General features: G+C 41.0%; 1 protein-coding gene across 2 annotated transcripts in view; it reads right to left on the reverse strand.

Annotated features, from left to right (window-relative positions):
- Positions 1–5,588: 5,588 nt before the first annotated feature.
- The window catches only part of Cdc42 (cell division cycle 42), a 38,426-nt gene continuing 18,191 nt past the window's right edge, over positions 5,589–25,823 (reverse strand). The window contains exons 2-6 of one of the 2 annotated variants that reach the window (XM_036178681.1): positions 22,864–23,018; positions 19,776–19,848; positions 14,983–15,092; positions 14,679–14,876; positions 5,589–7,071 (exon numbers count right to left, since the gene is read on the reverse strand). In XM_036178681.1, the coding sequence (XP_036034574.1) occupies positions 6,982–7,071; positions 14,679–14,876; positions 14,983–15,092; positions 19,776–19,848; positions 22,864–22,968 (576 nt within the window). In that variant the 5' untranslated portion in view covers positions 22,969–23,018 and the 3' untranslated portion in view covers positions 5,589–6,981. Of the gene's footprint in view, positions 7,072–7,654; positions 8,512–14,678; positions 14,877–14,982; positions 15,093–19,775; positions 19,849–22,863; positions 23,019–25,823 lie in introns of those variants that run through there. The other variant, XM_036178682.1, reaches the window with a different exon arrangement.

The raw sequence follows: 25,823 nt of genomic DNA on the forward strand, positions 1-25,823 counted from the left end.
TTGCCTTCAGCTGTACGGGTTTTTTCAGGTCAAAGTGATGCTTAACTCTGCTACAGGCACATTAATCACTGACCTGCCAGTGATACCTATCTCACTCTCCTTTGAGGCTAAAGACACAAAGATAAGAGTAATTGAGGCACCTCACTGTCCGCTTTTAGTGTCCTATTCCAGACCTCCATAAAGGCACCGGGAAGCCTTCAGTCACTGTCTTAAACCAGCAGTTACCTCAGATTCCAGACCATCAGAGCCTCCCAAATAGATAATGAAATCACCCTCAACAAGAGCTGCAATCTCCTGGGAACCAGAACAGAGCCTCCAGCAGTAACTTCACCAAATCACCTAGCAGTACCTAAACTGATTCACTGACCAAGCAGACCACACCAGTGGCTTAATTATGTGTACCTCTGGACCCTGCCCAATTCTTCCTCTGTATTTTTATAGAGCTTAAGTCATTACCCACAAGGAAGACTTGGAGTCAGTGTACCCCCTTTTCAGTATTCACCAACTAGCTTAATTGCTAGCCTTGCGAATTTAATCTCCTTTCTTGGTTTTTGGCACTATTTGTACCTTTTAGTTGGTGTACTGTGGGTGAGTGGCTAAGATCAGCATACTGGGGCTCCTGGTATCTGATGGTATACTCCAGTAAAAGTAGCAGAATAAGCAAGTAAGACGAACTCAGAAGCCAGAGGGCAACTCAATAGATCAACAAAATAGCTTCATCACAGGGATGCTCTTCTGCCTGGGGGTCAATGATTCTACAGAGAACAGTGGCCAAAGACCAGAGCTCAGAGAATGCTGCTGGAAAGGATGTGACAGAGTAGCCAGGGCTGCTTCTGATGTGTACTTTAATAGGTAACAGAGTACCACACTCACCTTTCCCTTCAAAACCTATCCCTTCCACTTCAGAAAAAGAGTGCAATGAGGACTCTTTATATCCTGGACTCACTAATCTGCACAATTATTTTAAACCTCCCCTTCAGACATATATCTCAGTCTTCCTGCAACCCAGTACTCTAATGTATATACTTTCAATAGGCAAGTGTCCACCACCACAAAATTTAACAATTCTGTCGATTGCTAGCTCTAATGCCCATACTACCCAAAGGCAGCAAGACAGTAGGAAGAATCTAGGAAAAAGCAGAGATGGAAACCAGTACTCAGTGCTGAGGGCTAATAAACTGTAAGCAAACAATATAAAAGGGGAAGCCAGGAATGTGGGCCCAGCTGTCACACAGTTGTGCAGGGAAAAGATGTCTAAATTGCCTCATTTTCTTCACCACACACACAATTAAGGGACTATATGAACCACTCTCAATTCTGTAATTACAAAATACAAGGACTATGAAAGAATCACAAAACTATTCACCTACCCAGCTGTCCTTAGCTTGTTTTAAATTCTACTACCTAAATTTGACAGAAACCACTTTAGCAGGGTGGAAGCATTGCTCAGCAGTTATGAGCACTGGCTACCCCTCCAGGGAACCCAGGTCCAACTCCCATCACACACATGGTGATGCACAATCACCCATTCCTCTTAGTTCCGGGGGATCTGTCGCCCTCTTCTGGCCTCCCCCGGCACTACATGCATGTGGTGCACAAACACACATGCAGGCAAACACCCAAACACATAAAAATATAATGAAAAGCCAGATGTGGTGCACCTCTTTAGTCCCAGCACTTGGGAGGCAGAAGCAGGCAGGACTATATAATGAAAACCTTGTCTTAAAAAAAAGAAAGAAAGAAAAGACTATTACTAATACAGTTACGCAGTGGCTTTCACAGTCTTACAGGGGGTTGACAGTGGGCCACATGCCAATCATGGCCCCGAGAGAACTTTGGGTACTGTAGTACATGTACAGCAAATACAGTGGACAAAGTAACCTATGGGGTACTGACATCTTTACCCTGCCAGCTTACATAGGCATTGCTTGACACTCATTTTCCAGTGCCCCACGTGGGACACATCCTCACTAAATACTGGAAAATGAATGTATCATGGTATGCACACAGCAAGCCTTGGACTGTCTTGGGAGCAGTTCAAAGTAGGATGAGAACACATGCTTACTCAAGAAGAGGCAGCTGTCAAAACCATAAAGGAAAGAAACTTCCACTAGAAGGCAGGTGTTAGCTACTTAATTCTGTTATATTCTCTAGTGCATTAAGTGTTTGGTTGTTGTTGTTTTGTTTTTTAGACAGAATATATGTAGCCTTGGCTGTCCTGAAACTCTGTATGGAGACCAGACTGGCCTCATACAGAGATCTGCTTCCTGGGTGCTAGGATTAAATGTGTGCACCACTACACCTAGCTTGCATGATGTACTTTTAAATATACTACTTATTAAATTTACCAATGACTGCTGAGAATGAATGAACAGTACTTTTTGAGCTAGCTTAGCACTTTGGCATCCTCCAATCAACAGAATGAGAACAATTCAATGTACTTAAATGTAGCTCCCTCTACCCCCACATGCTGCTCATGAGAAGTCACTCATAGGCAGTCATTGCTCTCCTGAGCTGGTTCTGGAGTGAGAAATATAGGACCCAGCTAAGTACAACCTGAAACTGGAGGTGTGTGCAAATGATCCAACTTGAGAAAGTAAACACTAAACTACTGTCCTTCTTGTGGTTTACAGCACACTACCATGGCCATGGCTACTAAAATGGGCTTTAAAAAGAAGTGGGGCCCTTTGAAGAGACTCAGAGCAATACCTTACATGGCAGTGGCAAGAAAAGCACACACTTGGTGAGGTCTTCGGCTTCTCTGTGTAATTATGTCACCACGCTCTGAAGCTGGTGAACGAACACAGGGAATGATTTACAGAGAACAAGGAAAGCTAAAATGGGAGTGCGATTGGAAGCTCCTTTCCTCATATTCAGTCAGATAGTCTGATTAACTGGCCATTCCTCAAAGATTACAGCTGTCATTACCAAGTAAGACATAAGAGACTTCATCTAAAGAGGAAAGCCAGGATCAGCAAGGATCAAATTTTGAATTTGGTTTTTGCTGGTTTGTTTGGATGTGGGGGACTTAAGGTATGTTGGGGGCAGGAGTGAGATCTCAGGGCCTCATGTTGCCCAGACTAGCCTCAAACTTTAAAGCCAAGGATGACCTCGAACTTCTGATCCTCCTGCCTCCACTTCCCAGGTGCTTAGGTTACAGGCATGTGCCACCATTCTTGATTTCAATCCTTAAGCAGAGCCACTGTATACAAAGTATTTGTTTTCGAGACTGTAGCCCAGGCTAACCTGGAACTCACTATAGGCAGGTGAAAATGACATTAAACACTTCCCATGCTGGAGATAGAAAACAGGGCTTGCTTCATGCATACAGAGCAGGCACTCTACCAACTGACCTACATCCCCAGCCCCAGTAAACTGCTCTTTAGAACACCAGTGATGTATTGATATTGTAAATTCTGCTACAAGCTAAATCTGCTATGAATTTGGCCAACATATTTGCAGATGATCAAGCCATATTGTCAAAAGATTGAACACTGGCTAGAGGTGGCTCAGTGGTTAAGACAGAGCACTGTTCTTACAAAAGAGCAGAGTTCAATTCCCAAGACCCACAACTACCTGTAACTCTAGCTCCAGGGATTCTGATGCCCTCTTCTGGCCTAAACAGGTATCTGCACTCCTGTATGTATAACCCTACAAAGACACAGACACATGGACATACACACAAATTTAAATTGTCTTTAGGGTTGAAAACGCCATGAGTCTAACCCACCACACACTACAGAGCAGTATCACTCACCAAGACTAAACAAATTTCTTGAGTCAAAGAAAACAGTATTTAAGTAAAAACCCACATTATCTCCATCCATTTGCTACCCATGCATGTCTCCTAATATGAAGAAGCCAGAATGAAAAGTACTTAAATTTAACTTCAATTACCTGTCACCCTTGTTCTTCTCATGTGTATACATCTACCATCAATGTCAGGAGCAATGGTGCACACCTTTAATCTCAGCACTCAGGAGTCAGAGACAGGTAGATCTCTATAAGTTCAATACAACCTGGACTATATAGCAAGTTCCAGGCCACATATGGGACCACATAGCAAGACCCTGTCCCAAAAAATAAAACCAGGGGGAAAAAAAAAAAAAAGTTTTTTTTTTCCCTCCTCAATCACATGGCCTGCTTTTGTGTGTGTACTCACTCTTTTTTGTGTGTGTTTTGTTTTTGTTTTTCGAGACAGGGTTTCTCTGTGTAGCTTTACACCTTTCCTGGATCTCGATCCGTAGACCAGGCTGGCCTCGAACTCACAAAGATTGGCCTGGCTCTGCCTCCCGTGCGCCACCACCGCCTGGAAAGTATCACTGTCCAACTTTGTGTATTCACTCTTAAAATCATGTACTTTCCAGTGGCGCACGCCTTTAATCCCAGCACTCGGGAGGCAAAGCCAGGCCGATCTCTGTGAGTTCAAGGCCAGCCTGGCCTACAGAGTGAGTTCCAGAAAAGGTGCAAAGCTACACAGAGAAACCCTGTCCTGGATCATGTACTTAACCAATAACTATTCTCAGCCAAATCTTGGGCTAAGCACCATTCTAAGGCAGGCACAGAGCCACAATGGAGCTATTGTGCTAAGATGTTGGGATAGACATCTCTGCTCTCCGAAATATCACTGCAAAATCCAGGTACCCCTCTCTAGACTGTTCAAAAAACAAGATGCACTAGTTAAAACATGCAAAGCAGGAATCAGCAAGATAGCAGCTAATGGCTCAACTGGTTAAGATACTTGCTGCCAAGCCTGACAACCTGAGGTTGATCATGGGATTTACCTGGTGAAGGAGAGTTCATGGGCCATGGCATGCTTGTACATATACTTACAAAATAAATAAAAATGTAATTAAAAACAAACAAAACCCCAAAAACTAGTAAAGCTTCACTGTGCCTCTTTTAAACCCCTTCACACCCCACCCTGCTTAGTCTTAACATAATCCAGTCATGCCAAACTTGAATCCCCAGGGGGAACTGAGCCTACACTGAACTGGACTAAGTTTAAGCTTCCCAAACAAATAGATATAATGCAACTAAGGTAAACATATCATTCTTACCGACCAAAGAAAATGAATCATATTGACAAAACAAAAAATTTTCTAATATGAGAGGAAAAACTATCTAGGAACTCAAACTTGACTGCATTTTAGAAATGCCTGGAACACTATTTGTAGATTTCACTATGCAAGTTGTACTTTGTTAAGTAACCAAATTTGAAAGCCACCAATGCAGGCAGGCTGGGACAAATGGTCTACTTTGCTACTGCACTATAGGAGTACGTTAGTGCTTCCTTCCAACAACATGAGATGAGATCTTCTTCACAAGTATTTCTGCACTAACAATTGCTCTGACCTACTCAGCATACACGGTGAGGAGTTTCTGAGCTAGCTATCAATTTAGAAGGGAAGGAATAAACCTGAACATAATATGGAGGGAAACAACACAAGCTTATTGCCAGAAAACAAAACTAAAGCTTAAAAATTTTATCCCAAAATCTGGTCGATGTTGATGTCATGTAACAATCACATCGTCGGTTCTAAGTACCTGAAAAGTAAGAGGCGGAGGGAAAACAACGACCTTCAGGCTGGCTTGTGAAGGGTTTTGTTTGTTTAATACATCTGAAAAGAATTCATATACAAAGAACTGAGACACAAGAAAGCATTGGTTCAGCACTGACGAATCCACAAGATTAGGACTGGGGAAGGAGATTACCTAAACATTTTTTAAAATTGGAACCTGAAAACAAAATAATCTGATAAAATCTCTTAACACTTATGAAGAGTCAGGAGACTCTTAACATTTTTCTTGAGTGAGAGAACTTCCGCCAGTTGTTCAAGGGTCCTCACAGGCAAGGAAGAAAAGAAGGGGATAGCCCTAACTGGTGCCCATGTTGGTTAAGTATGCTATGCTCTCCCCATCCTACATGCTCATGGCTTCTTAATGAAGCAGGCCTGTAACCTCATCACCTGAAAGGAGATGGCAATCATCAGGAACCATTTGTCTTCTAGCACCATCCCTCAAGGAACCCTATGTCCCAGGTCTTCAGCTGAAGACCTGGGACACTACAGTGAGTTGTAAATCTATGCTAAGCATATAAGAAAATGACTGACAGGGCAAAAGAACTTCCTTTTTAATTAGGAACTCAATCCATTTGGTGTTTCAAAAGGTGCAATACTTTTTTTCATTTATCAATGAAAGATAGAAATTATCCCCCCCTCCCCAAATCAGCAAATGGCAAACAAACACCCTTGAAAGTCACAGTCACATAGAGAGTGCATCCTAGAAAGAGGGGCAAGACAGCTTCCATCCACCTTCATGAGTTTCATCAAAGACTGGATCCACTCAAGGGTGGAGGGAAAAGGCAACTTTCAAGAAGGAGTATGTTATTAGACGAGGCATTTCTACACTCCTTCCTAAGAGCACCAGGTGGGGACACATTTGCTAAACTACACCTGGGGAGTGGAATGTGGAAATAATCTGTCCTCCTCCCTAAGGGCTGCCCACTGGTTAACAAATTTTAAAAAACAAGACTAAGAAACACACACCCCAAAAGGAGAGAAGAGCTGGGGTGCGGGGGACCTAAGATGCCCCAGATTACTCTCCAAAATGGAACCAGGGAGCAGCTTTGACAATTCGAATTAGTCTGTTACAAAGTCATCACAAGCATGCCTTGCTTTAAACAAAAAAACAAAACAAAACATTGGTGGGGATTTTGTCGTTGTTGTTGTTTTTTTAAGCAAGGAAACAAAAACTAGCACTCATCACTTTTCAGACAATACACAATTATTCAAAATTAACTATTACTGGAAGGGGGGCATACCAATGGGCCTTGTCTCACATGAGTGCATGTGGGTAGGTGCAGGGCGTTTTGTCATTATTGCAGAAACGAATTTTAATTTTTAATCTTTAGTTTGATTTAAACATTGCTTTTAGTATGATGACAACACCAGCTGTGCAGAAAGGGCTCTGGAGAGGCGTTCATAGCAGCACACACCTGCGGCTCTTCTTCGGTTCTGGAGGCTCCAGGGCAGCCAATATTGCTTCATCAAACACATTCTTTAGGCCTTTCTGAAAAGGGGTAGAAAGAAGAAATGGGCAATCTGATTTTTCAGTATAACAACAGAGCTGGAGTTCATGTTTAAAACAAACAAACCCCAAAGACAGTGGGCAAACAAAGAAATATTAATAACCCTGAAACTTGACCTAACAATCGTGCTTCACCCAGTTGTCTCGTCAGGGCACAGAAGAGATTCAGGAATGCTGGCACAGATGAGCAGATACTCGTGAGTGGTCCTCTGAGTTTTTGCAAACCAATATGCATCACAAGAAGCAAACAAGCACATGTCATTTGACCATTCGATGAGTTGTGTGATGTATTGCTAGAATATTGTACATAGGAACAAGGGAAGCAGCTCTGCATTCAAATGGAGCAGCAGTATGTAAACAGAGAATACACCTGGGCAGTGGCATCCATGTTACACGAAAGGCAGGGAATGGGCAGCAAGGGTATGGCAGCTATTATTCACTGTGAACTCCCTTTATCCCACTAATTAGACAGAGCCAAGGGGATTCAAGTAAGCAGAGGTTGGTACCTGATATAAAAGTGAAGTTAGAGCCAGTCAGTGCAATAAGAATAAAGCTTCACCAGGCATTTATACAAACAATTGTATATTTTTAATTTCAAAATGTAAAGAAAACCACAATTGTATGTTTCCCTCACAACAGTAAAATCAAATATAAAGGCAGTAGCTTTACATTTCAACATCAGCAAACCGTGAGTCAACTGTTGAATGGATGCTAGGATTAGGAGATAATGTGTAACAACAATGAACTCATAAAGCAGTAGCAGATACATGGATACTGTCCCCATCCCAGAATGACAAACACTCCACCTACAGCACAAACAGCCAAAGCAAGAGCAACACAAATTTCACTGCACACAGGAAAACCACAGGAGAATCCTCCCTTCCCCAATACACTCTACTAGCAAGTCAACCTTTTTCATAGTTTGTCATGCAATTACAATTAACAATCAGTAATTACTGAGTAAAATGATGTTTAGCAATACTTTGTCCATCTAGAACTAACATCTAGAAGTGTTAAAACTCTTATTTTCTCCAAGACATCATTCTTAATGCCAAACCACATTCCTTTTCGCAATAATAATTCAAACCAAAGGCTCTGAGCATCAGGCAACTCAAGCAGCAGAAAGTTAAACAAGTCTAATGTGACTACTGATCACAAAAAATATTCTAAGATATTGCATTCATGATCAAAAATGAATACAGTTTGCTCTAATGTGTTGAGTAAGAAGACGCAGAGGCTTTCAAACAGGATGGTTTTATTCCTTTGTTTTAAATGATCTTTCTACAGTAGTGGGACAGGAAGCAGCAGCAAAGAGGGGAAGGAGAAAACAGTTTAGAATATACAGCACTTCCTTTTGGGTTGAGTTTCCGGAGGCTCGAGGGCAGCTAGGATAGCCTCATCAAACACATTCTTCAGACCTCTCTACAAGACAGAGGGGAGGAGAGAGAATAGCAGCCAGGTTAGAGGATTAGAGACTAGCAGATACAATAGCAGTCTGGGTTAAGAGCTGAATTCACAGAAGCAATGTGTGCTTAAGGAAAGGAGACATTAGAATGTTCATTCTTGAGTGAAAGAGCACTGAGAGGGTAGATAGCTGGACAGAAATGTCACCTCAAAAACAGTTAACTAAACAAGGAAAAAAACTAATGAAAAATGCAGTATGTTAACGTCTAAAGAATCACATACTGAAATCTAGTATTACATTTTGGTATAAAATCTCAAGAAGAAAAAAATAGCTATCTAAACACAAGATAGATGTGTTGGAAAAAGTGAGACTCCCCCAACATTACTATTGATGATGATGACATACATATTTTGGAAATCAATCTATTAGAATTCCAGGCTTTTGTGAATTCAGCCCCTGAATAACTGAAGGGCACAAACAGCAACTAACAGGCATGCTACATGCTGACAGGTTCAGTGACATATCTGGGTGGGATTAATCGGGATTTAGTATGTCAGTTTCCCAGCCACTCAGGAGGATTCCCTGTGCAGCAGCAGCAGCAGCAGCAACTGTAAGGAGTTCATAAAGAATGGGCCCCAGAAACAGCATGCACTTCAGGTACTCAGCAATGTTTTTAGAGCAAGGAACCACCACCCAAGTCATAAAGAAACAAAGAATGGGGTCTCAGAATGAGAGTCAGCAAGCAGTCCGACGCTTTCAGATGTCTGCATGGGTCCAGCGCATGTAGCATGGAATGAAAACAGACCATCCTGACATCTACAGGGACTAGACTACAAATACACTTACAGCTCTGCCAGAAACTTCAAGGATACTGAGATTGGCAGCAGCGGAACTCTAGAGCCCAGACAGCTCACCTACCCTTGAGGCCACAGGTTTAGTACCCAGAGCAGTTTCACGTGTTCTTTAGGTCAGTTTGATGTTAAGTAAAAAATGTCCCCAAAGTTCCAGAACTTAGCTCCAGTGGTGTCATCCAATGGACTACCCAGGCTGCCCTCCTTATACCCTACATACCCCCAGAGGAACCATACCCACACAATCCATGTAATACAAAATAAATGAGAGCAATCAACAAATGAGATTTAAATGTTTTCTTCTTTGACTTCCTTTTCCTGTAGAAATACTACGTAAACACTAAAGTACCTCTGCTGTCTGTCCACACATCTGTATGAACGCTCACAGGCACGGAAGAAGAAACGAGACGGGGAGGGAAATCTTGCACGGACTGTACACAGAGGAAGAGGACAGCTAGAAAGTAGGGTATACCCCACAGAAGAAGAACTCCCAGCCAGGGGAAGTGGCTTAATCTCAGCACTCAGGAGGCAGAGAGGAGACTCTGAGCTTGGAGCCAGCCTGGGCTACAGTGTGAAACCTGTCTCGAAAAAAATTTTTTAACAATCAAAACAGCAATCCTTTCTTGTGTAATTACTTTGGGAAAAGATCAACAAATACCTTATGAAACAAGGCTAATCTTGGCTTTACTAGCACCTTGTTATACAAAACTTTTAGTTATAGAGGAATCAACAAACAGAACCTGAAGTTTAAACTCCTATACATACCCACAAAGCCCCCCATTTTCTATCTTTTACCTCTCTGACTTCTCCTAACTTCAGAATCTGGAAAGAAAAATGTTTCTCCTAAGTAACTTCCATATGCTTCCAGTTCTAAGTAACTTGATAATCTGCTCACACTGTAGAAATCTTAAATGAAGTATCCAACTGTCTAAAATAAGCTTCACCGGTGACCTAAAACTGGTCCACATGGCCTACTTGCCTCTTCCCCAAAGGAGCCATATCTAAGGAACAGAGAGCATGCCTCAGATACATGCTGTCAGGTTCCACACACTTCTTACTAGACACACTCCCCATGCCTGCTTTCACTTCTCAAGGGATGGTACTAGAACACTATTTGGTTATTGTCTCAGTCTGTACTCTGAAAAGGTTAAGTTTTTATGAATCTTTAAATATTTGCTTCTATAGTAAGATCAACTACTAAACTGGCGGGGGGATGTGAAACTAAGAAATTGTGCCTTCAAGTTACCCTACAGAAACCTGGTTAAGTACAAAAGCTTTACGCTTAAATACAAAAATCAAGCAAAAAAGCTGTGAGTTTAAATTATGCATCTAGTCTTACATACACTAAATTCCTCATAAAAATCTAAGTATGCATAATTATACATATATCACTGATAAAAACATTTGATCAAGAACCCAATGGTATTAAAAATGACCAATAGCTGAAAAACCACAATGAATATAACTGGATTTAATATATTAGTAACCTCTATTTTAATTAGGTATGTAAATCAGTGAGTCCAATGCTAATTATTTCCAAATTCTTTCCTTTGTTCCTAGAACCACACTCAAAACCAGGAATGGACAGTGTATGGTTAGTAACTATCAACTTAACAGAATCCAGACATATCTGGGAATTGGCCTCTGGAGGATATGCTTATGGAGGATGAACTTGATTACATTAACTGATGTGGGCAGACCCTTCTTAAATGTGGGTGGAACCATTCCCTGGGCAGAAGAGTTTCGACTCAATAAGGACAAAGTGAGCTAAGCACTAACTAGCATACTCATTTGTTCTGTCTCTGACTGGATGCATGTGAGCAGCTGCTTAAGTTTCTGTACCTTGGCTTCCACTATGATGAACTGTACTTTACCCTGTGAGCCAGAAGAAACCTTTCTCCTGTATGTTGCTTTGGTCAGTGCACAAGCATGTTAAACTCTCACTCACTGCTCCCTGAACTCAGTTCCAAGAGCACTTCTAGTCACATCACTCAGAAATGTCCAGGGAAAAATTCCAAAAGGGAAATAATACCCTTAAAACACAGGACTGGGGGCTGGAGAGATGGCTCAGTGGTTAAGAGCACTGGCTGCTGAGTTCAATTCCCAACACTCACATGGTAGCTCACAACTTCTATAACTGTAGTCCCATGGGATCAGATACCCTCTTCTGGTGTGCAGACATACATGCAGACAAAACAGCCATATACATAAAATAGATAAAAATACATCATAGGGAAAAAAAACAAACCATAGAATTGAAGATAATATATATGATTGAGGACTATGGCAAAAGTAGCCCACACAGTAGCCACACCTTCTTTGACTCAAAAGCCTCAAATATTTTTATTAGTTTTCTGTCCCAGTTGAATTAGCCTATATCATTTGTCAGAACTAGGAAGGAAGAAAGATTTTAGTATCTAAAGACAAACAAACAGACAGATAAACAAAAAAACACACTCATCTGGACCTCATCATCTCGACTATCCAAATCATTCAGCAAGAGTACAACATGGAAGAGAAACAATGCCAGACCTTTAAGAGACTAACAAGGCTCTCCATAAACACAGCTCTCTCACAAAACAACATACTGAAGCCAGACATGTTCTTCCTGGACAGCTATGAGCACTATTACTGCTGAAAACCACCTCTGTAAAGCCAGGCCTGGTGGTGCAATCCTGTGACCCCAGGATTGAGGAGACTGAGTCAGGACTGGCACAAATTCCACGCTAGCGTGGACAACATAACAAATCACTACCTCAAGAAAGAAAAAGGGGGCTGGAGAGACAACTCAGTGGCTAATAGAGCCTCCTACTCTTCCAGAGAACTGGGGTTACATTCCCAGCACCCACTACAGACGGTTCACAATTCCTGGACTCCAGTAAGTACAAGTTGTAAAGGTCTGAGGATGTGAAAGTTTAAGTAAGTTGTGAGGGTCTAAGAAAGTGGTGTGTAAATGCAAGCTGTAAAAGTCTGAGGAAGTGACTTAAAGTATTGTGAAAAATGAGAAATGTTTCAGATTTCTTTCCCTCTCAATATACTATTGTTACATCAAGACTTCAAAAATTTGGGGGCTGGAGAGATAGCTCAGCAGTTAAAGAGCACTGACTCCTCTCTCAGAGGACCCAGGTTCAATTCCCAGCACATGGTAGCTCACAACTGTCTATAACTCCAGTTCCAGGGAATCTGATATCACACAAGAAAAGCTGAAAGCTTAAAAAGAAGAAAAAAAAAAAAAAAAAGTGGAGGTGCACGCCTTTAATCCCAGCACTCAGGAGGCAGAGGCAGGAGGATCTCTGTGAGTTAGAGGCCAGCCTGGGCTACCGAGCGAGATCCAGGACAGGCACCTAAACTACAAAAAGAAACCCTGTCTGGGGGGAGGGAGGACTTCAAAAATTAGAAATTTTAACATTAATCAGCAGAGTTCTGATAAGCTATTGACCTAGACCTGGCAAAGCACTGGCTACTATTATAGTCACAGGCTCAAATTTTTTTAACTTCTTTTGGTTGTTTCCTAATATAGACTTAAAAGTATTTCTCACTGTGCTGAAAACATCTTTGGCTTATAGACATTCGTTAACTGCTTTTTTCTACAGGAGGACTTCAGTGAAGATTACAAACAGTTGTAATGCTAAAACTTTCATCTTTTTATAAACTTTAAAAAAATTCATGTAAGCTTCAGGGAGTCAAGACTTGGATCCACCTATCAGAGGTCAACCAGACTCCAAATAAGTATTCCTGTCAATCAACAGCTTAACCTTTCCTGCCTACTGCCTATCCCTGAGTGCTGGGGATGCTGTAAATGTGTTGCTCTGACTGGTTGATAAATAAAACACTCATTGGCCAGTAGCCAGGCAGGAAGTATAGTGTAGGCGGGATAAGGAGAGGAGAATTCTGGGAGGCGGAAAGCTGAGTCAGGAGACACTGCCAGCCGTGGCCGCCATGAGAAGCAAGATGTAAAGTACCAGTAAGCTACAAGCCACGTGGCAACTTATAGATTAATAGAAATGGGTTAATTTAAGATATAAAGGGTTGGATTTAGCTCAGTGGTAGAGCACTTGCCTAGCAAGCACAAGGCCCTGGGTTCAGTCCTCAGCTCCAGCAAAAAAAAAAAAAAAAAAAAAGATATAAGAACTAGATAAGAAGCCTGAGCCATTAGGCCAAACAGTGTGTTTATTTGGGTCTGAGTGGCTGCGGGCCTGAGACTGAGTGGGACTGGAGGGAACTCCAGCTATACCTGAGGATGGACTCTCTTCTTCCACCACCACCCCTACCCCAACCTCCAGGACCAAAGGCCTGGAAGTTTCAAGTCGATACCCAAGATAAAGATTCCCCCCTAGCTCTGTATCTTCACTGTTTGTTCCTAGCCTCTATCTGTCCCTGCACATTTCCAAACAACTACAGAATGCAAAGGGCTCCAAACATGCCAGTCTCAGGGGGTTCTTCAGAACCAGCAAAGCCTGGACTTGCTGAAAGCTGATGTAAACTAAACGCTGCTGACAGAATTTCTGACGGGCTCAAGCTATGGACTAGCATTCCAGCTTCAAAGCAGCCTAGCCTCCCCTACTCCCCCAGCCTTAAACCAACATTCCAGCCTTCTTGGTCTCTGACAATAATGTCCTAATTTCAGCTAAGAAGCAGTTACAGAAGAGATTACATTGCCTCTTATCACAAACAAAGGCTGGAACATAAGGTCCAAATTCTGGCAGTTACCCTCCACCAAAGAAGTCAATTCTTCATCACCGGCAGAAGGGACAAGCGGCTATCTATGGGACTCCTTAGCATATCAAAGCACATGCCCATCTACATGTTCCCTCACTATCACAAGTACCTGTTACACATTTCAGAGTCTATGTTGGCATCCTGGCTCTTCTCACCCCACTGCTTACCCTAAACTTCTCCAGCTCAGAAGCTTCCCTCCACACAGCTTCAACTGCTCTTTCCACTTTGTCCTCTCTTGACCTCTCTGTCTCGGGCATCTTTCTCTTCCTCTCTCACTCTACCCATCTCTCTCCTCTCATGACCAAGTCTAATCTGCTGGCCATGTTCAGCCTACAGTTTTCTCTCTCTGCTCTGGATGCATCCAGATGCCTCCAGCTACATTCTCTCTCATATCTACAATAGAAACCTTCCTCTCAGTCATGCCTTGAATGGCAATATTGTTAGTTTACACACTCTGCAGAACTGCACTCACAGTATACATTCACAGACAGAAGTAATTTTTTCTTAATTTTTAAGGGAAAAAGAAAAATAAAAGGAAAAGAGCCACTGTTATCCTAATACTCAAAAAAAAAAAAAAAATCAACTACAGGGAGATATGGTTTCAGAGCCCTTACCTGTGTGAGGGCGGAGCACTCCACGTACTTGACCGCCTTCAGATCCCGGGCCAGCTTTTCGGCAGTCTCTGGAGTGATAGGCTTCTGTTTGTTCTTGGCAAGTTTCTCAATAGTAGATGGGTCATCTCTGAGATCAATTTGGGTCCCAACAAGCAAGAAAGGAGTCTTTGGACAGTGGTGAGTTATCTCAGGCACCCACTAAAAGGAAGGTTTCAAATTGCTTTTGTCAATCCACAAGCCTCTTAAATTGTAACAGGGCAACAGAACATCTGTACAGGTTGAAAGGGGAAAGAGTCTGACTCACCTTTTCTTTCACATTTTCAAATGAGGATGGAGAAACCACTGAAAAACATACTAGAAAAACATCTGTTTGTGGGTAACTCAGCGGTCGTAGTCTGTCATAATCCTCCTGCCCTAAAGAAAAAGTTATAAGTCAGCAACTGAAATCTGATGGCCACATGGCATTAAAATCACAGGTCTAAGAAAAGGAAATTCACAGGTCAAGAGCTAAGGCAATAGCTCTTTAGTAGGTATTGAGTACCTAGCATGCACAGAGCCCTGGGTTCAACCCCATACCACATTAAAACGAGGCATGGTTAACACAAAACTATAATCTCAGCACTAGGGAGACAGAAGCAGGAAGGTTGGGTGTGTGCCAACCTGAGCAACATGAGACCATGAGACCAGATATCACTCCCCCACAAAAAAGTCAAAGCTGGATAGAGCGGAGCTAGAAAGATCACTCAGTGGGAAAAAAAAGTGCCATGAGTCAGGCTACCATGCCTAACAACCTAAGTTCCATCCCCAGGAAACAGATAGAAAAAGGAAAGAACCATCTACCAAGTTTACCCCCCTTGACCTCCAAACACACATGCTATGGCATGTGCTTCCACATAAGGAAAACGTTTTTAAATAAAATTTAAAAGGAAAAGAAATGGATAGTGGGGGTTGGGGATTTAGCTCAGTGGTAGAGCATTTGCCTAGCAAGCGCAAGGCCCTGGGTTCGATCCTCAGCTAAAAAAAAAGAGAGAGAGAGATGGATAGTGGAACACACCTATAAACTCAGCACTCAGGAGGCAGAGGCAGGAGAGTCACAAGTTTGAGACCAGCCTGGTCTACAAAGCAAGATCCAAACCAGCCAAAATGACATAGCAAAATTCTTATTTCAAAAAACAAAGGGGGGAAGAATCACAGCTCTGTCAATACTTCAAGTGTACAGTTCATAGCATACTGGCCATTAGCAACAAAGCAAGTTCTCTACTCAAAGGTGTGGCTTAGTATTATTACAAGCTGTTTGGACAATACTCTCTGAGCTAATTCTATTTACATATGTCAATACTTAAACGACAAGGAAATTGGCATATTATTTGCTTTTATTTCCAGTTTTTAGTTCTTTATTAGTAACTCAATAAAAAAAATGTAGTAACAATAAACTACTGCTACAAGTGTGATTCAAAAAAAATTCAGATCTACTTCTGCTTATGTAACAATCACAGGAAAACTACCTAAAAAAATACTAATCTTAGTGAAGCTCTTAGTGAAGACAAACACTATCCATAATAACAATCAAACTAAGCCCAATACTTGCCACGTGCATGTTAAAGCCAATATCTGAAACTGGAAAGGCCTAAGAAAAATGAACTTGGCAAGAATCAAGATATGTAAAAAATAAAATACTTAGGAATTAACCAGGAAAATGAAAAGGGCAAAAAGTAAAGAAGCCCCCAAGAAATGGAAAGACATCCTACACTCATATGCTAGATGATCAAATATTAAGACACTGTCAATTCTACTCTACATATCCAATGCTAGAAGACCCTATTTTATGGTTTCAAAGCTTAATAAATGGGGCTGGAAAGGGGCTCAGCAGTAAAGAGCACTTGTTGCTCTTCCAGAGGACTTGGGTTTGATTCCTAGCAACCACAGAGTGCTTCACAACCATCTGTAACTCCAGCTCCAGGGATCCAATGCCAGCTTCTGATCTCTGGGGGCACTAAGCATGCACATAATGTGCATAGATTCATGTAGGCAAAATACCCACAAACACCATAAATTGAATAGTTCTAATTTTTAAAAACCTTATTAAAAGGCTACAGTGAGCAAAAGAATATGATACTGAGTTAAAAACAAATAGACTGAGGAAAATGAAAAGCCCAGAAATAAATAATACAAAACAATTTTGACAAGGATCCAATAGTAAATACAAAGTACTAGGAAAACTGGCTAGTCACAAAACAATGAAGTTGGGCCCTTATCTAATATTACACAGAAAAAAATAACACAAAATGGATCAAAGACCTAAACCTGAAAACTCTCAGAAAACCTAGAGCAGACCTTCATAGCATCATACCTGACAATTACTGGGAGGAGAGGAGGGCATTAATAACACCAAAAGTACAGGAACCAAAGACTAAATAGATTAGACTTCATGAAAATGTAACATTTTTATGCATCAAAAGCCAGTATCAAGGAGCTGGAGAGAAGGCTCAGTGGTTAAGAGCATTGGCTGTATTTCCAGAGGACATAGGTTCAATTCCCAGTACCCACATGGAGGTTCACAACTGTCAGTAATTCCAAGAGATCCATTGACTTCTTTTGACCTCCACAGGCCCTGCACGCATGTGGTGCACAGAAATGCATGCAAGCAAAACACCCACACACAGACAAAATTTTTTTATTTTATTTTTTTATAAAAAGGAGTATTGAGAGAGTATATATTTATTTCTCTGTGTATCCTTGGCTGTCCTGGAACTTGTTCTGTAGACCAAGCTGGCCTTAAATTCACAGAGATCTGTCTGACTCTGCCGTTGGGATTAAAGACATGTGCCACCACCCAGCAGAACAGTATAATTTACTGGCAGGTGCTTACCTCATCTATATGAGGCCCTAGGCTCAAATCCAAACTCATCCCTCAAAAGGACTGTATCAGCATAGTAAAGACAATCCAGGAGCTGGAAAGATGGTTCAGTAGTTAATAGCACTGGCTGCTCTTCTGGAGGACTAGGATTTGGTGCCCAGAACTTACATGGCAACTCACAACCATCTGTTAACTCCAGTTCCAGAGGATACAACACACTCTTTTGGCTGAAACAGGCATTGCATGCATGTGGTGCAGAGACACACATGCAGGCAAAACACCCATATACATAAAATAAAAATAAAATCTGGAAAAAAAATTATAGCGATGCAGAGAATGGGAGAAATAGCCTGCAAATCCTGATCTGGATGAGAGATTATTATCTACAGAACTCCTAATACTCAACCAAATTACAAACAAATCCAATTCATAAAAAAGTAAAAAAAAAAAAAAATTTAAAAAACCAGAGGACTCACATTTCTCCAAAGAAAATACAACTCTCACACATTATTGGCAGGAACGTAAGTTGGCACAGCTCTTGAAAAGAGGCTCCTAAAATAACTAAAAATAGAATTTTCACACTATCCAGCAACTCCACTTACAGATATACACAGCTAAAAGAACTGAAAGCAGGGTCTCAAAGAATTTGTAAACCTATGTTCCTATCAATGTTACTGACATCAGATAAAACAGAAGCAGTTCACAGCACCAATATTTATAATAGCTTATTACTAGAACCCAAACATATTAGCTCGCATGTGGATAAACAATTATGCTGTATTCAGAGTAGGATAGGGCTTAGCAACAAAAACAAAGAACCATGATATACATGCATGGATGGCTCTCACAGGTCAAACACAAAGGATTCACAAGAAATCCTAGAAGAGCAAAATAGTGGGAACCTAGAAGTCCATCTGTGGCTGTCAAGGCCAAGAAAAAGCTATAAAAGCACAAGCAAAATTTTAGGATATTAAAAATTAGATGGATGGATGGATAATAGATGGACAGACGGATGGGTAAGTGGGTGGGTGGCTGGATGTATGGATATAATAGACAGATATAGATGGACGGATAAAACAGATCCATAGACAAGGTAGATATACTGATTATGGCGGAGGTCAATACAATTCATCAAACTTAACACTTACCAAAATGAATTTTATTGTTATATCCAACAACTTTTTATCTGAACACACCTGTAATCCCAAAGTCAGGAGGTTGAGGCAGGGAAACTTTATATTCAAGACTAACCTGGACAACACAAGAATACTGTCTCAAAAAATAAAACACATTTTGAAGGACTGATTCAAAATGCTTACAACTAGCCAGGTGTAATGGCACATGCAAACGGATCTCTGTGAGTTCAAGGCCAGCCTGGTCTACAAAGAAGAGTTCCAGGACAGCCAGGGCTACACAAAGAAACCCTGTCTCAAAAAACCAATGAATGAATGAATGAATGAATGAATGAATGAATGAATGAATGAATGAAAGAAAAGATAAAAATAATAAATATGATATTTACAACCTTGGTCATATTTAGGAAACAGAGTACTTCATTTCAGGGTCTTATGTAGCCCAGCCTAGCCTTGAATTTGCTATAAATGACTTTGAGCTTCTGATCCTCCTGCTTCTGCCTAGAGAAGCTTCTGCTGTGACTACAGTCATACCAAATTTATGTGGTAATGCTGGGGATTGAACCCAGGGCCTCATGCATGCAAGGGGAATATGCTACCAACTAAGCTACATCTCTAGTCCTCAACTGTGAGATTTGAACAAGGGGATGAAAGGAAATGATCAGCAGACATGTTTTCTGAACTCAGTCCCATAGTCTCTCTCCAGCCTCCAAACTCATTAGTTTACCTAATGACTCTCAGACTGTACTGTATCCTCTACCATACCATCTACCCAGGGTATTCCAAACTCCTTTAGCCATCCAGGGTCAACCATCTTTTTGAGTGTGGTCTTTTGAGACAGGGTCTCTCTACAGCCCTGGCTGTCCCAGAACTCACTATGTAGGCTAGATTGGCCTCAAACTCAGAGAGATCTGACTACCTCTGCCTCCTAAATCCTGGGACTAGAAGTGTGTGCCACCATGCCAATAACCATCATTATATTTAACCTTGCTAATAATAAAAAATAAGTGAATTACTAATATACTAATTTCATGGTATCCAAAGAAGACATCCAGTAGCAACTGTTACAGTTACAGATCAAAATATTATGAGACATTAAGTTTTCACCTGCAGTATCAAAAAGTCCAAGAGTATATGGCTCTCCACCAATCATAACTGTGACTGCATAGTTGTCAAAAACCTAAAAACAAAACAAATATAACATTGTTAGTGAGATAGTACAATTCCTAGCCACTTATTTCCTTCCTAAGAAGAAAATTCATCTTTCTATGTAACCAATCTCACCAACTATGTCCTTGCATGAGCTGAATGGTTCTTGATAACAAAATGAGAGACTGTGTCCTGGGATGTCCTACTACATGAGGAACACAAAATCATAAGTGGTATCACAGAAACCAGGCCTCCAACTCTAGAGGATCCTTCCATCCGTCTTCAATGAGATTGGGCAGTAAAGGAAAAGTGATATTCATTCTTTCTGACAACTAGTAGTATTGAGAAGCTTTGGAATAAAACACTTTGCTCAGTGAAAACAAACTAGCTTAAAAAAAGAAAAGGGCTAGAGCAATGGCTCAGTGGTAAAGAGCACTGGCTGTTCTTCCAGAAGTCCTGAGTTCAATTCCCAACACCCACATGGTAGCTCACAACCATCTCTAGTGGGATCTGATGCCCTTCTAGCATAAAGGTGTACATGCAGATAGAGCACTCATACATAAATAAATAAATAAATAAATAAATCTTAAGATAAAGGAAGGAAGGGATGGAGGGGAAAGAAAGAAAAAGAAAAAAACAAATTGGGTATGGTGGAACACCCCACAAACCCAGCACTTAGGCAGGAGAAGAAGCAGAAAGAAAAACCGACCAAGGTCACTCTGACCTACTTGGTGAATTTAAGGACTGTCTCAAAAATAAATAACAAAAATTTTCAAATAATCCCCTTCAAATCTAAAAATCTTAAAACAGTGTTTTGCTTCAACGATGTTCAATCTAATTTCTAAGAAATTATTTATTCACAGACAGCTACTTTTAATTCAGAACTGAAACTGGGCTGGAAAGATGACCCAGTGGTATACTGTTCTTTCAGAGTTCAGTTCCCAGAACCTCCATGAGGAAGCTCACAACCACCTGTAATTGCAGCTCCAAAGGAATCTAGCACCTCTGGCCTCTTTGGTCATCTGCAGGCATGTGGACATCATGCACACACAATTAAAAAGTAATTAAATAGCCAGGCTGAGGTGGCACACGCCTTTAATCCCAGCACTTAGGAGGCAAAGCCAGGCAGATCTCTGTGAGTTTGAGGCCAGCCTGGTCTACAGAGCGAGAGCCAGGACAGGCACCAAACTACACAGAGAAACAAACAAACAAACAAGTGAGATTTAAAAATAAGTAAGTAAGTAAGTAAGTAATTGATTAACAAGAAGGAAAAAAAACCAGGAATGTGGCAAATGAATAAGCCACTTGAGAAGCTAAGGCAGAAGGATCACTTGAGTCCTTAGAAACCAATATGAACAATGTAGTGAAACCTTGCCTCAGGGAGGAAAAAAAAATTAAGAATCAGGAAGCATTAGACAGAGGTAGCAAGCAGACCTCTGTGAGTTTAAGGCCAGCCTGGTCTACATAACAAGTTCCAGGAAAGCCAAGGCTACACAGTTGAGACCCAATCTCGAGGAAAAAAAAAAAAAAAAAAGTATCAGAAAAGCTTGATTTCCAAGTTTCATCTGCAGGTTGGAGCTGACTTTTCTCTCCCATGGAAGATAAGATGATGTATAAATTCTTTAGCTCTAATCTCTGTCTTCTAGCTGGTAACTCAGTGCGCAGATGGGCATAAACATGCACTGTATACCAAATCCATTTCCATGTCAATGTAGACGCCATAGTTAGAGAATTACTTTGGCCTATTTACCTAAACAGGCCCATCTAAAAAATTTACTCCACTGATAATCTTTCCCTGACAATACACGTACATATAAAACACCCAGAGGGTTTGGGGATTTAGCTCAGTGGTAGAGTGCTTGCCTAGCAAGCACAAGGCCCTAGGTTCAGTCCTCAGTTCTGGAAAAGAAAGAAAAACAAAACACTCAGAAGCTCACATCAAAGGAAATCATGAAAGACTTGGAAACCACATTTACAAGTAAAAGCTCAGACACAAGTTTCCCAATGAATGTCTCACCTTGAGACACGATCCACATCTTTTTTTAAAATAAGTTTATTATGTATTCAGTATTCTGCCTGCATGTTTGCCTGTGTGCCAGAAGAGGGCATTAGATCTCACTATAGATGGTTGAACTCAGGACCTCTGAAAGAGCAACCAGTGCTCTTAACCTCTGAGCCATCTCCCCAACCCCCACAATTTACATCCTATCTCATAAAGACCCTTGCAACTTCAAAATATCTTCTGATTAATGAGCTAACTCAAAAATTTAGTTTTAGTACCAAATTACTTTTTTTTCTTTTTGTTTTTTTTTTTTTGAGACAGGGTTTCTTTGTGTGGCCCTGGCTGTCCTGGAACTAACTCTGTAGACCATGCTGGCCTCAAACTCACAACGATTCACCTGCCTCTGCTTCCAAAATGCTGGACTTAAAGGTGTGCACCGCCGCCGCTGCCGCCACCACCCAGCTATCAAATTGCATCTTTAAATTCTCACCCCTCAAAGAAACTTCCTCTTTCTCGGGAAAAGCAAGCAGTCAGTACCCTTAACTGCAGAGCCATCCCTCTACCCTCAGCTCTTTAATGTCATTTTTAAAGTGTAAGTAAGTACCCATGAGAAGTCAAAAACCTTTAAAAACAGCAAACAATGGGCTGGTGTGATGACTGAGATGGTAAGGGCACTTGCTGCCAAACATGACAATCTGAGTTCAATCTCTGGGCCCACATGATCAAGAGACTCCTTCAAGTTGTCCTCAACCCTCCATACAAGTGCCAAGGCAGGTGGGGTATGTACATACACACACATACACACACACACACACCCCACAAAGTAAATAAAGATAATGAAATTTCATTTTTTTAAAAGGGCAAAAATATTTCAGTTCAGGCAGACAAAGTTTTTTCAAAGGAGATCACATTAAAAATTCCTTTCACTGGGTTGGGGATTTAGCTCAGTGGTAGAGCGCTTGCCTAGCAAGCGCAAGGCCCTGGGTTCAATCCTCAGCTCAAAAAAAAAAATTCCTTTCACTATCAGAAAACCTTTATACTTACAGTTGGTACATATTCCGATGGAAATTTGTTTGTTGTATAGGATATCAGGAGACATGTTTTACCAACAGCACCGTCGCCGACAACAACACACTTAATTGTCTGCATTGCGGAAATAGTTTTGTATCCACTTTTAATATTTCAAATTAGATGTTGACCTACAAAGAAATTAAAGACAATTATTCTATTGATTTCTATTTATATACATATTTTCCCCTCTCAATTAGTAACAGGTTCAGACACTCAAAGAAAAGAACTAGCATTACTGATACAGCTAAAAACCTCTGAAAAGAAAAACGGCAATGGCTCAGTTGCAAGGGTCCATTCGCTAAGTTTCTGGACCTGGTTGTTTTGTCTTAAGTATCAAAATCTAAAAGTAGAACAGTAATCAGTATATTTCTTTTTTTGAATTACTTCTTCTAATAACAAAGAGGAAGAGATAGGAGAAAGAGTCCCATGTGATATATGAACTCTGTGAAAGCTTACTTTAGTATGAACACATATGTACTATATGCAAGATAAATTGCAACACAAAGAACACTGTAAAGGGTAGTCCATTACCCAGCCTTAGAGCTGCAGCATCCCAGAACCTAAGTACCAAGCAGCACAGTCCATTACCCCTAGAACATGTGAGCATTAGGAACTGGACAATGATTAGGTTATCTCTGGTTAGCCTAGTTATTACTCATGGCCTGAAGAGTTTCAACCTACATTTTAAAAATGAAAATATCAGCTCTTCTAACCATAGTGATTTATTTAAAAATATAATTACATGGGCTGAGGAGATAGCTCAGAGAGCACAGCACTTTCCCAGACAAGCCTGACAACCTGAGCTCAGATCTCCAGAACCACATCAAAGTCAGATGCAGTAGTGAAAGTGCCAGGATCCCAGAGTGCCCCTCCAGGAAGGGGAAGGCAGAAGCTTGTAGCCTAGACCATACACAAAGCAGTGAACAAGAGAAACCCTGACTCAAAACACAAGGTAAAAGACCAGGACTGCTACTCAAGGTTGTCCTCAGACCTTCACTAATACACCACAGCATGTGCAGACATATTATTACAAATGCACCAAGAATTTACTGTAAAAAGAAAAAAAAAAAAAAACTGCAAGTGGCTATGGCATTAAAATGTTGCCAGGCAGTAGTGGCAAACACCTTTAATCCCAGCACTTGGAAGACAGAAGCAAGCCAATATCTGAGTTCAAGGCCAGCCCAGTCTACATAGTGAATTCCAGGACAGCCAGGATTACAAAGGGTAACCCTATCTCAAACAAAACAAAACAACAAAGAATTTGTTATACTTAATTTTGAGATATACTTCCCCTCAAAAAAATTTTTTAGATTTGTTATGAGTGTTCTGTTCATGTGTATGTGTGTCCATGCACCTACCATGTGTGTGTCTGGTGGCCAGGAAAGTCAGAAGAGAAAGGGGCTAGAATGGAAGCCAGATTCTTTCAAGAACAAGAGTTCTTAACTACTGAGCCATCTCTTCAGTGCCCTTCCAATTTTTCTGACATCTGCGAAATGAAGATATGAAATCCTTGTGTGTCTGTGAATGTGTGTATATCTGTACATAAGTACATATGCACTTGTGTGCAAAAGTGTGGAGGCCATAGGACAGGCTCAAGTGTAATTCTGCAGCTACCATGCAGCTTGTTAGTTAGTTAGTTATATTTTTGTTTTATTTATTTTTGGTTTTTCGAGACAAGGTTTCTCTGTAGCTTTTGGTGCCTGGAACTCGTTCTGTTGACCAGCCTGGCCTCAAAACTCAGAGATCCGCCTTTCTCTGCTTCCTGAGTGCTGGGATTAAAGGCATGTACCACCACCACCACCACCACCACCTGGCCTAGTTTGTTTTTTTGAAATAGGGCTTCTTATTGGCCTTGTGTTCACCAAGTAGAAAAGATAAACTGAGCATCAAGTACCAACTTTTTTGTGGGTTCTGGAGATTGAACTCAGGCCCTCATGCTTGTACTTTACCAACTGAGTAATCTCCCCCAACCACAAAGGAACAAATACTTCCAACAGTTTTGAGAGAAATAAATAAATAAATCATCAACATAATCCCTGGGGGGGGGGGGGGTTTACAATTTCTTGCTGGTTAGAGCTGCCATCTTATTAAACATGAAAATATAGTCCTCTGGGCCAGTAAAATGGATCAGCCAAAGAAGACACTTGCCACCAAGCCTGATGACCTGAGTTCAATCCATGGGACCCACATGGCAGGAGAAAACTGACTTCCACAAGTTGTCATCTGACAACCACATGCATATCATGCATGGCACAGATAGGCCTTCCCCCATAAACAACCAATCAATGCATTTAAAAAAAGACATAGATAGATCCCTCCACTAATTAAAATATAAACCCAAGGGTTGGATGCCACGTCTATGTATTTCTAAAACTAGTTCCCTTCACAACATTTAATGACAATTTAGAAATGTTCATTAACACCTCTATACAGGCGCCTAGAATACTTTACACATCACTGTACTTTAAACATTTAGAACAGACTGACACATTTATAAGCTGATGAATGAATATAAAACTCACATAAAATATAAAACTATAACAGTAGTCACAGGCGATATAAACTCCCCCATTATTCACAGAAATATGGGCTGGACATGCTGATAACAATAATCTCAACACTTGAGCAGAAGAAAAATATGAATTTGAGGACAACCTGGGCTACAGAATAAATCCCAAACCAGCTAGGATTAAATAGGCAAGATTGTCTCAAAAGGTAAGAGAGGCTCTGTCAATAAAATGTTTGCCTTGTAAGCACAAGGACCCAAGTTTGTTTCCTAGAACACACCCAGCACAAACAATGGCTGGGGCCTGCAAGATGGCTCAAAAGGTCAAGACAATTGCCACTAATTCTGATGACCTGAGTTCAACACTGGGAGCCCACTAGAAGGAAAGAACCAATTCCCAAGTTGTCATCTGATCTCCACATGTGAC

Source organism: Onychomys torridus, chromosome 2, assembly GCF_903995425.1.
Source record: "Onychomys torridus chromosome 2, mOncTor1.1, whole genome shotgun sequence".
Taxonomy (NCBI): Eukaryota; Metazoa; Chordata; class Mammalia; order Rodentia; family Cricetidae; genus Onychomys; species Onychomys torridus.